Source organism: Nanorana parkeri, unplaced genomic scaffold (assembly GCF_000935625.1).
Source record: "Nanorana parkeri isolate BGI_ZX_2015 unplaced genomic scaffold, ASM93562v1 scaffold442, whole genome shotgun sequence".
Lineage (NCBI taxonomy): Eukaryota > Metazoa > Chordata > Amphibia > Anura > Dicroglossidae > Nanorana > Nanorana parkeri.
The window spans coordinates 95484-110995 of record NW_017306710.1 but is presented as its reverse complement, the minus strand read 5'-3'; the positions used below and the strand labels follow the sequence as shown (position 1 = coordinate 110995).

At 39.5% G+C, this 15512-nt stretch overlaps 1 protein-coding gene across 1 annotated transcript in view; it reads left to right on the top strand.

Annotated features, from left to right (window-relative positions):
• DCN (decorin) overlaps window positions 1-15512 on the top strand; it is a 50880-nt gene that overhangs the window by 6781 nt on the left and 28587 nt on the right. The window contains exon 2 of the mRNA XM_018560242.1: window positions 6973-7205. Within this exon, the coding sequence (XP_018415744.1) occupies window positions 7010-7205 (196 nt within the window). The 5' untranslated portion in view covers window positions 6973-7009. The remainder of the gene's footprint in view (window positions 1-6972; window positions 7206-15512) is intronic.

Genomic DNA, 15512 nt, shown 5'->3' with positions numbered 1-15512 from the left:
GGCCGACCCGAAGCCACACGAAGCAAGCCGATGTACGGCTGATTTCAGCCGATGTATGGCTGAAATTAGCCGTACCAGCCTGAAGTGAATAGCCGAACAGTGTTCGGCTCACTTCACTTCAGATCGGTCATTCACTCGGCTGCCCTCGGCAGCTTCGTGAATAGACCCCTATGATTAAAACTTACAACAGTGATCATTGCTGATAGTTAGGGATGAGCAAACTGGACAAAGGAGGTTTGATAAACCCAACAGAAAGTCTATGAACCCCGAACATAGTGCTGAACCTATTGAGGTCTATGGGAGCCGAAACCAGCCATTTCTTTGGGGCCTTTTTCAAAGCCAGTTTGTGAGCTATTGTTATTAAGGGAATTGTAAGCTGTGCACTGCCAAGATATAAACCAATGCAAAAATGTTTTGTTTTTTTAAAACACATTTTAGCAGGGAGAAGACATTTTCATGCAGCTATAAAGGCAACATTAAAAATACACAAATCTTTTAAATACAACGTTCTGAGGATGCTTTAAAGATGCATGTGAAGTTACAGAACATTATGATCTAGCCTTTTAAAGGTGACATTTAAAAAAGGGGAAAAATGGCCTGGGTTCCCTTTAAAATCCATACCAGATACTTGACTCTTATCCAGGTATGAAGCTTGGGTGGCCAGGAATAGGGATGAGCCGAACACCCCCGTGTTCGGTTCTAACTCGAACTTTCGAACATGGAAAAAGTTCTAATTCGAACTTAGAACTCAATGCAAGTCTATGGGGGTAGAACTCAGAAAATTAAATGTCCCCATTTTGAAGCCTTATATGCAATTAATTGGCCATAAAAAGTGTATGGGGATCCGGGTACTGCCCTGGGGGACATGTATCAATGAAAAAAACACTTTTAAAAAATACAATTTTTAAAGGAGCAGTGGTTTAACATCACTTAAAATGAAACATTAAAAATAAAAAATCCCTTTATATATTGTCCCTTGGGGGTCCCCTTTCACTGACCGTAAAGTGGCGCATCTATATGATGCATAGAACCTGCTGAAGCAAAAATGACATTTATATACATTTTATTGATATTTATATAGAACTCTAATATATACAGAAGTCTGATCTACAGAAGTCTAGCGAACGCTAGAACATGCTATGTTCGACTCGAACATGCAGCCCATCCTTAGCCAGGAAAGGAAACACTGCAAGCATGCTGCTCCCCACCCCTTTCCTGAACTATGCCAGGCCATATGTCTTTTAACTTTGGGGTCTTCCGTCCTTGCAAGGCACCTTGTCCCAGTATTAGGGACAAAGGCCTCTTCCTCACATTCCATCCTCAAGAGGATGTGGGGGTTTGTGGAGAGACTTAGAAAAAGTGGCCCCTTGATATCCCCCACAAGAGTAATGAGTATTAGATAAATTAGTACTACTTATTACTCTTTCCCAAAAAAAGTAAAATGTAAATAAACACACATACTCCATGAAAATATTCTTGTAGAAAATGTAAACAGTGTCCCCCAATGTAAATCCATCCCCAATCATGTTGTCCAATGATGTAGATCCAAATTTAGTTACATTACCCCACCATCCAATTATGTTTTCCTACCACCTGGCAATGTTTACCCACTGTTATAAGACCTGCATTGTTATGAGACCTGCCATCTAATGATGGTACTCTGCCACCCTTAGGCCCCAAATGACAGTCAAAACCCCTGATTTCTGTGTGTAAAAAAACTGGCTGGGGATTAAGGGTGACTTCATTGATCAAATATGCCTTATAAATTCCTATATGACCCCCACACCCTCTTGGAGAACAGATGTGGGAAAAGGGCCCTTGTCCCTTCAAAACCAGAGCAAGGTGGGACCAACTTTAACCCCCATCAAGGTACCCTCCCAATGTTAAAAGGCATTTGAATTGAAATGATTCAGGAAGGGGGAGCATACTCTTGCTACCTTCCTTTTGCTGTATACCTGACTGCATACCTGGATAGGTCTGGCTTGAATTGTACAGGGAACCCCATGGCAATTATTTAAAGATGTGTACTGTCACTTTAAAAAAGGGGGTTAGTGGCAAGTGGGGACAAAGGAGGGAATGGGAAAATGGTGTGTCCCCTAAAATTCAACGCAGACCCTTATTCATGCATGCAGCCTGGGTCAGAAAAGAGAAGGCAGCAAAATGTGCCCCTCTTCCTGAACCATACTAGTCCACATGCCTGTCAACATTAGGAGACTACTGTGCAAGGGGCTGTCAAAGTCTCCCCCACTTGCAAGGCATGTTGTCCCAATATTGACTGGACAAGGACCTCTTCCCCACATCTAGTCCAAAAGGGAATGTGGGAGTTTGTGGGGGAATTGTAGGAGTCTGGAAGCCCCCTTTAGAATGAAGAGGCCCCCAGATATTCACCACTTCTTCAGGGAAAGGAGTACAGGTTCACATTGATACCCCTCATACATTCCCACAAATAGTTAAATGTAAATAAAATACATACTGACAATGTGAAAAAAGTCCTTTATTGAAAATACAAAAAAAAAAACCAATATCCCCCAATGTGAATGCATCTTAAATCTTGTTGTTCAGTAATGTAAGTCCTGACACCCATGTGATGTTTTCCCACTGCCTGATGATGTTTCCACACCTCCCCTCTGTCCCCCCTTACACTCTCCAGCTTCCCGCGATGTTGCCCTGCTGCACTCCCTGGATCCGTCATTCTATCATTTTATGGGGGCAGTGTGGTGGGGCGAGATCATGGATGATGAATTTGCATAGTGGGACATTGTTTACCTCTTTTTTTAGCAATAAAGGACTTTATCATGGTGTGAATATCTTTATTTACATTTTACCTTCTTTTGGGAATGAGGGGTATTGTTATACCCCATACCTATTCCCCTAGTTGTGGAGTGGATTATCTGGGGTCACCTTGTAAGGGGAGCTTCCAGATTCCAATAAGTCCCATTGAAAGCAAACTTCCACATCCTCTTAGGTACTGGATGTGAGAATAAGGCTCTTATTCCCAGCCTTGACAGCCAGGAAAGGAAGGGTGGTGGTGCATTTGGCCCCCTTTCTGAACCAAACCAGCCAACATATCTTTAACAGCCTTGCAAGTCACCTTGTCCCTAAGCTTATGGGATAAAGCCCTCACCCCAACATCTGGTCCCAAAGAGGACATATGGGTTTGCAAGCAGGATTAACCAAAATCTGGAAGCTCGCTTTGTAATAGGAGGGCCCCCCAGATATCGAGCCCCCTGCCCCAAGAGTAGAGGCTACATTAGTATCCCTTATAACTAATTTCCCCTAAAATGTAAAGTTAATAAACAACACACCACTTTAGACAAAGTCATTGATTACAATACAAAATAAAAAGGAAACAGTGTCTCAAGATGTAAATTGATTGTCAATCACGTCATCCAGCAATGTTAATGCAGCTTCATTCACAATCACCTGCCCACTAGACTTGTGCGCCGTCAAAAAATTTGTTCCGTTTCGTTCCGTTTCAGAATATCCGTTATTTCGTATTTCGTATTAAAAAAAACTACCATCAACTCCAATATAAATGTACTTTGCTTTTTAACTTCACTATAACGAACGGAATTTCGTATTTCCTGACTGTATTGTAATGCAACTGTCAGCAGAAGAGAAAACCTCTGATTGGTCAACCAAACGAAATACGAATTCCGTTAAGGGATTCCGGATCCGAATTTCGTATTTCGTATTAAAAAAAACTACCATCAACTCCAATATAAATGTACTTTGCTTTTTAACTTCACTATAACGAACGGAATTTCGTATTTCCTGACTGTATTGTAATGCAACTGTCAGCAGAAGAGAAAACCTCTGATTGGTCAACCAAACGAAATACGAATTCCGTTAACGGATTCCGTAGACGAATTTCGTATTTCGGATGAAAAAAAAACTACCATCAACTCCAAAATATTAACAAATGTACTTTGCTTTTTAACTTCAATATAACGGATGTTCGTAACGGAACGAATATACGTCAACGGAATTTCGTATTTCCTGCCTGTGTATTGTAATGCAACCCTCAGCAGCAGCGGATCCGTATTTCGGATTTAAAAAAAAATCTTGTCATGTTGTTCAACCTCATTTACAGGGGTAATATTAGTTCCTGTTTCAAAGAAACGGAATTTCGTATTTCGGATATAATTCGGAAACTGCAATTCGGATTTCGGATGCTTCCGAATTTACGAATTTCAGGAAAATTCGTACGAATTTCGATTCGTAACGAAACGAATCGCACATGTCTACTGCCCACCCGATGATCTTGTCACTCTACCACAATGACCAACGATCTTTCCCTGCCTCTCTACCACTGCAAAATGACAGATCCTTAGGCAGTATCTGTTTGTAAACAAATGGATGACATCATTGACCAAATATGGTAATGACCATACCTTGGCTGGTTTGTTTATCTACACAAAGGTGGACAGAGATCTGTCATTTAGTGACAGTAATGCTACTGCCACTAAATGAGATTCCTGGCCAGTTTATTTACAAAGCTGATTATTCTGGCTAGTGAACTGACCAAATATGACTAGTTTGTTCTGTGCTTTGTCGAACTGCAAACAGGCCAAAGCTCATTCCTACTGATAGATATGTTAGCTAAAAGCTTTCCGATTTCTTTTTTGGTTGATAAAAAAGATTATTTCATGTATATAATTTCTGTTGGTACTATGGCTCTTTCTCCATGCAGCTTTGGTGCACTGGAGATTTATTCAATACTTTAAAAAATATATATACCTTTGAGGCACTTAAGCATGTTGAAGTGCAAAGCTCTGCAAGGTTCCAGTGTCTTTTTTGCTACATTTTGCATGATTGTGATAGCCCACATATTGTAACTTTTGGACTATACACTAAAGTATTTGATATGTTTAATCTGCATTGAGATCATCCCTCAATGTCTGCCTCTAGCACTTGGAATGTGCACAGAAACAATGAGTAATTAAAGGCCATGTAAACTTCTTTCATTACCTACAAATAAGTAAACAGTACAAAGAGTAATACTGTACAGAGACCCATAGAACCAAATAAGAAAAGAAAAATGCCTAAAAACTACAGCAGACCCCTAGACATTTGGTTTAGTGTAAGAATATTGCCAGAACATAAGTTAAACCTAAAAGGTAGGGTGGAATTGGAGTTATTCCAGACAATTCTTTGGGTCTAGCATTGATGCACTGCAAAATTATTTCTTCAGGCAGCAATTAATATAAACAGTTTTAAAAAATCTGTCATGACTAGTCATATGTAGAAGTCTGAATATTCAGTCTTAAACTATTGTAACTGTGCAATCTTTGTAACTGTGCAATCAAGTTCCATTTTTAGTTTATCTACTTTGTTTGGGTATGATTCAACTTGAATCGGAGGTCTCCTAAAGTTTGACATTTGCTGTCCTGTCAACTTTCTGACCTATGTCTGCAAGCCTCTAAGTGTGCATAACAGTGTCAAATGACAGATCACTGTGACTGTTTACATTCCTTTTAGCAACAGACCTCTGTTAATTGATATTGTTATGCTCCTACCTAAAAAAAAAAGGTTTTAAAGAAGGGGAAAATGTAAAACATTACTTAGTTTACCTTGACTTTTTGTTTTTGCTCATAGCCGTAAGGGATGGAAACAGTTATTTTCCTTTCATTAAAGTTTATAATAAATTAGAGACTTGGGGTCTCTAAAAAAGTACAGAGTGCTAAATTAAAGGACTCTCATCTGCCAGCTATATCATTTTATATCAGTTTATTCTGTGTAACTTTTTTGCTCATCATTTGGATGCAAAATGTTTTCCCCTATTCTTGAAGGATCGCTAAATCTAACTAGTCCCATCAAAATGCCCCACAGTATTTGAGCAATAAACCTGTTATAATTTTTAAACATTTAAAACTAAAGTCCCAACCCAGGCCTTCCACCTGTTACTCTACCTCTTGAGCTAAGCCTTCACGACCCAAATTCCACTCACTTATTGTTCACTGAGGTACTGTAAAGGAATAATGGGATCATGTGCGGTCAGGGCGTACCATTGGATGGGGCTTAGCTGTGAAGTCAGAGAAGTTGGGCACTTGGTAATAGACTGCATTGTGGATTAGAATATTTCTTAACTAATATAGGGCTTTATTTTTTAAATGTTTAAAAAGTCTGACAGGTACACTTTAATGCCTTGACTTACATCTGGTTCAAAATAATGAAAAGACAAAGATTTGATGTTACTGAAAATGAATGAATGAAATGTGCACCGTACATCAATATTTGTTGTGTTTTGTAGCCAATGTGTAATCTAAAAGGCACTATGGCATCAAGCAGTCTGTCTTGTGCCCTTTATGTAGGATGTCCAATGCTATATAACCAATACAGATCCATAAATACCCTTCCTAACTATGTGGCTAATAACTACATCATGCATTTCTATGTAGTGCTGCACTTATACATGTATCTGTGGAGAGGGGATGTTTTGGTCTTTTTTTGATGATAGTTAGTACTTGAATAGGCTTTTTGAGGCTAAGTATCTGCTCATATAAAAAACAGTTAGGATATGGAAATGTGTTTGTCTGAGGTCCAGACTGACATGTGTAAGTACTTTTAGATCACTTCTTTTGTCCCCACATTTTAAGGTAGTACATTCTTTTTCCTACTTTCTGTTGTCAAGTCACTTTCTTTTTACAAAAGAGTTGTACATAATTGACAAACTGTGATTCTCACAGTGGATTTACAATTACTCTCTAAAATCAAGATATTTGCTTGCTTGATTTTCTTGCTTATTCCAGATCAGAGTTTCAAAGTAATGAAACCAGAGAAAGCCACTAAACTACCATTTTGAGATGGTGGTCAGCAGTTGCAGCTTTTGTGCTCTCAGTATAAGCTTCCTAGAATGGCTAAGTTAGTGAAATGTTACAAATGTCATGCCAGCACTATGTTACATTAGAATGAAACTACAAAATACACATTTGCCTCACTCTTTCAATTACTCTTTTATTGTACTTACAGGTTACTTCATATTGATAGTGATAAATGATCTGACAATATGAGGGCAGCTATCATTCTCACTTTGTTTGTCACATTCTGCTACTCCAAGCCCTTCCACCAAAGAGGTATATTTGATTTTATGCTCGAAGATGATGGATCTGGTATTGACATCAAAGAAGATATAGAGCCAGTTGGACCTATGTGCCCATTCCGCTGTCAGTGTCACCTTCGTGTTGTCCAATGCTCTGATATTGGTAAGTTCTTTCACTACATACATTTTTAAGAATATTTATAATAATGGTTGAATCCACAGCTGCATTCTTTGGCCATTCACCAGCATCTCATCCCACTATACATAGGATAAAACTATTTGTTGTTTTAGTTTTGCAAAGGGCAAATGGTGGAATTATGAGATAAGGATTTCAGCTACAATCTGCATTTGAAATACACGAGGCAGAGTTGAGCAAGGAGGGTCTGTATAGGAATCAACTGCGAAAAAAATTTGGTGTCAGTGAATTTAACAGCTATATTCTAAAAACAAATGGTACAGACACTGGAATTTCCCAGGGAAGAATGGGAAATCCAATGGCTGGGCAAAGGGAGTTGAATATGCATCGACTGGTGCAATACAAGGATGATGAAGTTGTTTTATAGATGTAGTTAAATGGCAGAAACATTTTTGTTTTCTTTATAAAGCAGGTAATGTGACATTCATCAAACATCCTGGTGCATGTGTTTTAAATTGCAGTGATTGATTCACTTGATGAACTGCACATTCACTGCATTATAAATGTGCCCATTATTCCTTAATCATTCTTCACTTTGAAAATATATCTCCAAGTAAAACTTAACAGGCATGTTTGTAAAAAAAGTTTTATAGTAATTTTAAATTTCTTATTCAGGGTCTAGTAATTTTATATGGTACAGCACAATGCTATATAAATGTAATTTATTTTTTAATCAAGTTTATTCATTTATAAACATAACTCATTATAATTACTCATCATATTAATGAAGCTAGCAAACTGCACCACAGTAAAGAGTCCAGTCATTTTATCCCATTTTCACTTGGGTTTTTTCCTGGATGTGATCTTTATCAGCATCTTTTCTGACAGTTCTTTAAACCACAAAAATGATTTAATAGTGTCTTCATGGCGTTTGGAATACAGCAATACAGTATAACTACACCCTGGGCTGTATTACATTGGAAACATATGCTGGGCTGTCATAGAGATAATGCTGAGCCTAATTACCATGTTTGCAATTTTTGGCCTGTTTCCAGCTTCCACAGTTAGTTCACAGTGTCATGCAACCTATTAAATCATATCAGTTTCTGTGAATGCATTCTTTCATGTACAACCAAAAACATTGGTATACAATGCAACAAAGACACACCTCCGCCAACTCCTTCTTTTTCTTTAATTAAATGTTTATCATTGTGTTCAATGCATAAAACAATCATGCATTCCTTTTGATGCTGCTCATTTTCCTTTTGATTCATTTCACCTTGGAAGCAGTTTAATCATAGATGTGGGGAATTAATGTGGGATGAAAATGGTTATGCACATACATTTCTCATGATTTCTATAGTTAAAGAAACATGACACTGATTATAATCATGTCATGTATTATAAAGTTAATAATTATCTATTAACTTTCTGACACTCAACCTCCAGTATTCTCTGACAGCAATAATGCCTATAAGCTTTTTACTCACTCTCTTGTCCTTGTTTTTTGTGTTAATCTTCCTCTAAAACCAACTCTTTTTATGAATTTTACAAAACATTAAAGTGACGCTAAACTCAGGAGTTAAATCATAAAAATGCATTCAAGTACCCTAATTATTAACAAACATGTATCTTATTTGAGTATCTCTCGGCTGTAGATCTTCAAATCATCTCTAAATTGGTGCCGACACTGTCCTTCTTTCTGGAGGGTGGCTATTTTTTTTCACCATGGTCCCTGTGTGTGTTGTAAAGTAGCCACCGCTCCAAGCTCACTCCTGTGATGGACTACAATCTCATTACAAATTAGTAAACTAAATGTGAGATTGTTGTCCACCGCAGGAGCAAGCTTGGAGTGGTGGCTACTTTACAACACACACAGGGACCATGGTGAAAAAAAATAGCCACCCTCCAGAAAGAAGGACAGTGTCGGCACCAATTTAGAGATGATTTGAAGATCTACAGCCGAGTTATACACAAATAAGATACATTTTTGTTAATAGTTAAGGTACTTGAATGCATTTTTAAGGTTTAAGTTCTGAGTTTAGTGTCACTTAATCTGAAAAATAACCATAAAACTGTAACATTATATTAAGCTAAAAATAACTAATGAATTAACCATGGGACTAAGTTCATGGAAGCCAAATGAAAAACTTAGGCAGTTAAAAAATCAACAACATCCATAATCTAAGTCAGTGGTGCCCAACACGTGGCCTGCCAGCTCTCTCTGTGCAGCCTGCCGCATGTTGGGCACTTTGCAGAGTGGCAGCAGTATGCTGGGTGCCGGGATGTTCTCTGCATTCCTGCACTCAGTGCTAAAATGAAGCCAGTAAGGAGTGATATATGTCTGACAGTAGACTTGTAGTCCTGGCCCAACATCATTAAGAGAGAAGCACAGGAGTAGGTGATCTGATAAGTAAACATTGATAACCCCCACCCCCCCTACCCTCATAAGTAAAATCCCACCCCACCAATGTGAGGTAGTGGTTAACAGCGCTGCCACTGACCATTAATGCAGGGAGGGGGTTAAAGTGGGGGGAATATTAAGACCATTAGCCTGTATGGAGAGATATTGTTTACCATTGTTCCTAAAACATTGCAATTGGCTGCATTTTATACCAACTAGAAACATTTGTAAATTTTTTCCCTTTCCCCCTAGGTACAAACAAAAAGTTCTGCTGTGCTCAAGAAAGTTTCTTAGAAACACAATAGGTGAACATCCTTTGTGCTTGTAAAAAGCCTGTTCACATATGAATGAATACTAAGAAATTATTATATTTGACCAAAGGATTTTAATGAATGCAGACATGATAGGAGGAATGTTGGAAGATTCAGCTACAGTATCTCACAGAAGTGAGTACACCTCTCACATTTTTATAAATATTATATCATTTCATGTGACGACACTGAAGAAATGGCACTTTGCTACAAAGTAAAGTAGTGAGTGTACAGCTTGTATATCAGTATACATTTGCTGTTCCCTCAAAATAACTCAACACACAGCCATTAATGTCTAAACCGCTGGCAACAAAAGTGAGTACACCCCTAAGTGACAATGTCCAAATTGGGCCCAATTAGCCATTTTCTCTCCCCCGGTGTCATGTGACTCATTAGTGTTACAAGGTCTCAGGTGTGAATGGGGAGCAGGTGTGTTAAATTTGGTTTTATCGCCCTCACTCTCTCATACTGGTCACTGGAAGTTCAACATGGCACCTCATGGCAAAGAAGTCTCTGAGGATCTGAAAAAAAAGAATTGTTGCTCTACATAAAGATGGCCTAGGCTATAAGAAGGTTGCCAAGACACTGAAACTGAGCTTCAGCATGGTGGCCAAGACCATACAGCTGTTTAAAGGAGAACTATGAGATGAGTGATTTCCACTCACCTCATAGTTCTAAGCCGACCTGTGACAATGAGACTGTCACAGGTCGGCTCAGTAGATCGGGAGGTGAGGGAACACATACCGGGTTCCCTCACCTCTCGATCCTGTCACGGCTCTCTGCCGTGACAGGGGGAGGGGCTGGATTCCCCTCTCCCTGCTCTGATCTGCCAGCGCTGACTGGCGGAACGGACGGGGGAGGGGGCGGGTACAGCTGGGATTAATGTATTTGGTTCAGATGGTGTCAAGCGTGTGGCAACCAGGTGAGGAGTACAAAGACAAGTGAGTCTTGACTACAGTCAAGCATGGTGGTGGGAGTGTCATGGTCTGGGGCTGCATGAGTGCTGCCGGCACTGGGGAGCTACAGTTCATTGAGGGAACCATGAATGCCAACATTTACGGTGACATACTGAAGCAGAGCATGATCCTCTCCCTTCGGAGATTGGGCCGCAGGGCACTATTCCAACATGATAATGACCCCAAACACACCTTCAAGACGACCACTGCATTGCTAAAGAAGCTGAGAGTAAAGGTGATGGACTGGCCAAGCATGTCTCCAGACCTAAACCCTATTGAGCATATGTGCGGCATCCTCAAACGGAAGGTGGAGGAGCGCAAGGTCTCTAACATCCACCAGCTCCGTGATGACGTCATGGAGGAGTGGAAGAGGACTCCAGTGGCAACCTGTGAAGCTCTGGTGAACTCCATGCCCAAGAGGGTTAAGGCAGTGCTGGAAAAAAATGGTGACCACACAAAATATTGTACTCACTTTTGTTGGCAGCGGTTTAGACATCAATGGCTGTGTGTTGAGTTATTTTGAGGGGACAGCAAATGTACACTGATATACAAGCTGTACACTCACTACTTTACATTGTAGCAAAGTGTCATCTTCAGTATTGTCACATGAAATGATATAATAAAATATTTACAAAACTGTGAGGGGTGTACTCATTTCTGTGAGATACTGTATAATGCAATGTCTGCATGCCTGATGTTGGTGTGTTATCTTCAGAAAAATGTTCAATTTCTTTTTGTGCTTTAGCAACAGTTCTGCTTCGATTGCACACGAAAGTTTAATTTGGAAAAGAGCTGGTATTCAAATTGGAGCTTTTAAAATGTTGTTTTGTTTATTTTAATATTCTCTTTTGATTATTGAAGAACACAGCACTGCTTTAGATAATCATAGATTAGGTATATCGCCAACAGCAAGAGTAGGATGCTAGGTGCACTAAAACACAAAATACAGGAGGCAGCCCCTGCTGGTGGCCAAAACCCCCTCCATAGATATGAACAAATCAACATTTTTCTAGCATCTAGAAGATAGGACATATCATTTTCCTCCTGTGAATATATTGGACTTTTCAAGCAAGTCACTGGCTGAGTGACAGGCAAGATAATATAGATTTGGTAGACCCCCCAGTTGCACCCATTGAGCTTATGCAGTTCCTTGCCATGTGCAGTTTCCGCTGCAATTACCCAGTTCTCTAATGGGAAACCTGTAGGTTTTTTTTGCACTTGGGGGAATATATGACTGGCCAGTCTTATGGACTGTCACAGTGTCCCCTTTACAGGTTTTCAACACCTTGGCTACATCTGGTTGTGGTCTGCATTCACCATGGTTGCTGACTGTAGTGCCTGGTAAGTTTGCTGCAGATGTACAGCAGGTAAGCCATTCCTTCTTCTACTCTCACAGGAGCCATGGCTTACACACTGCCAGACAAGCAAAAAGTAAAATAGACAGTAATTAGGGCCCACTATGGCTTCTGCATTTCCCTCGGGAGCCTTAGACCGTCACACAGGGCAGATTGCCATAAACTGAACATGTCAATGGCTTCAATTACTGCCAGTACAGCAGAGTCTTAAGGAGGCAAGCACCCCAAAAGCACAACAACTCCCAGCACTAACCTCATGGGGGGGAGTGACCTGACCGGAACTCTGCTTAGTGCCATACCACTGTCACTTAAAGAGGCAGTGGCCCCAAAAGAACAGTAACCCCATTAAAGGCAACCCTGTAGCCTCTATTTACCCTAAACATTAACCCCCAGTGAAATAAATATTTACTTGTGCATATATTAATCTATGAATGCATCATACAGAAGGAAAGAGTATCTTCCTGTGTCAGCTCAAGAAAGTCAAAGATTCCAGTAGCAAATCGGGTCTACCTTTTTAGCCCATGAGCAATTTTTTCATTTGCATTCGAAGAATGTATCTAAGTCCCTTAGGCCCTCTACCTCCACAGGGGCAAGCGTAGCTTGCAGTCTAAGCACACCATGTCCGCAGAGAAGCCCTCCTCCACACAAAGTTTTGCCCCCACCTGTCCATCTCAAGCTGGGGGGTAGACTTCTAGTGCTCAAAAATGCATGTGAGTTTTGAGTCCCATAGTTGCATCCTTTGAGGTGTTTCCTTATGGGCAATGCTACACTAGAACATTAAAGCACAAGATCAGAACTCTTCCAGAAAACCTGCCAACAGTGGGGGATGCCATATATATATATATCTTCTGGTGTCACATCCCAATCAGAAGATGGACAGATTCATAGCAAGGGCACAGGAACCCTTGGGCAGATGCGGTGTATGAATTGGTAGCCGTGTGGAATCGCTACACGCTAATATATGCTTGTACACCAGTAAGACTGTTGTTGCAACTACTACAGTGAAAAAAAGTCAAGAGGATTCCAGTGGTCCTGGTGGCTCTGGATTAGACCTGCAGATCATGGTATGCAGATCACATTGGTCTCGTAGTGGGCAGTTCTTGTCTACCTGTGCGAGAAGACCTATTATTGTCCATTATTAAAGGACGCTAATGTTTGTCCATTAGTTTACCTATAACCAGACTGCCATAAGGGTTGTGTAAGCTGTGACCTACTTTGCTAATAGTTTGCTTCTAGGTATTTAGAACACTATCCCCAACAAGGATGGTTACAATGACAGCTCGGCTGGATGGCCACGGTGCTGCTGGTAATTTCCTTTGGATGTGTGATGAGCATTGGTGGGACTCCTGACCTCCACCATCACCAGCTCTATGCTGGTATCAGAGGTTGAGTAGAACAAGCTGTTTGTGTTCACATCATTATTTTATTATACCTGAAAATGTGCAGTGGGTTGTTGCACAGTACTGTCCTTTGCAAATGTTATCAAGAGCTGTAATATTTTTTTTGGGTGCTTAAACTTAGGGCTGTTCTAAATCAAGCACTTAATATGAAAAGTTCAGGATTCGAATAGTGTAACATGACAAAATCAAGCGTAATTTAGAAAAAAGAAAATAGGCTTTAAAATATTGGGATGGTACTGGCAAAGTATTGAACGAACATCTAGCTAATTTAATTGACTGCATATGCTAACCCCAGGTAGCTAGACTGTATTTTGTAACCCTTTACTGTTACTTGCTTATTTCCACATTGTTTTAGTCTGAACCGAAATGTAAATGCCATATCAGATTACACAAAGATGGAAATAAAGCATTTTACGCATGATCAAAAACAAAATATAGCATGGGTAAAGACACTATACTATTGTTGGTACATGTTTTAATTTCCATGACTTCATCTATGCTACATATCAGTTTTTCATAGAATTGTCCCGCTGAGAGTTTTTAATTTAAACTGTCTGATGTTCTTTTGGCATTCAGGGTGAAAATGAGAAATCTGTTCTCCAGAGCTCTTGGATTCACATTTCATCTTTCAGCTTAATTTGGAAATACTTTTAGCATAAGAGTCATAAAACGGTCAACTCCCCCTCTATTCATTTTATGTCCAATGTGCTTAGGTGAACAATTTACTGGAAAGGAGAAAGAAAGAGACTTTAGAATGTGAAGTGGTCTGTGTTTTTCTATGGTTTAAAAAGCACATAGAGAAGGAGAATAAAATAAGAGAAAAATAGGTTTTCTTTTTTGAAGCCTCCAAACTTTCAGGCAATAAAAATTCACATGTTGTATGTATTATACAGTTGTTAGCTTTGTATAACCAACAGTTTTGTATAACTAACTGGGTGCTTCTAGTCTTAACCCGGGGGACATGAGATGAAGTACTTAAACAAGAACCTTCACGGCTTGCTCTCCTGTTAGTTTAAAAAAAAATAAGTTAACATGTTAGGGCTTATATGAGATTTTAGTCATTAGATTTTGATTTACTTGAAGGGAATAATTAATTTACCAGAATAAAATCTAAATCTATTATTGTAAACCTATATACTGTATATATCAGCTTTCTTTGTTATTTAAATGTATATTGATTAAAATGTTTCTTTATTAAAGTGCCTGTTGCTAAAATACAAATGCCAAAACATTGTTGTGCCTGCAAAGAAAAAAAGTTATTACTTACTTATCTTGCTGTCTGTGCTACCAAATGTTGCTGTGATGAATTTAAAGGCTTGTCTAGAGTCCTTTTAGAAGCTGACACTTCCAGGAGTGTCAATCTCCTGGTCCCTCACTGTGCCCACATAGAGGTTGGCAGGAGGAACCACAGAGCGCAGTGGAGGACCAGGAGATTGACAATCCCATAAGTGTTGCTTTTGAAAGAGAGTTCAGGCAATAACCTTTCTTTTTGATGTTTGGTGGCCCGGGAGAGATAAGTATTTACATTTATGCAGAAAAATATTTTATTGCCATTTCTATTTTAACAACAGGGTTGCTTTAGGCCAGGATAAGATTTTCACATTGCTTCACATGTGCTCTACATTGCACATATTAGTTAATTGTGGTGCCATTTATTTTTGCGCCCTCTCCCACAGGAAAAAGTTCAGGGGTACATTAATACCCCTAACCAGTGATGGCGAACCTTTTTGAGCCGGAGTGCCCTAAAAAAAAAAACCCCATGCAGCAATAATAATCACCCCCTTACATGCAGCAATAATACATTATCCTTGGGGTAGATTAATACTGCAGCCGGGACAGAAATTACTATTAGTTATTACCGTATTTGACGGCGTATAAGACGACCCCCCACTTTTTGTGTAAAAAATA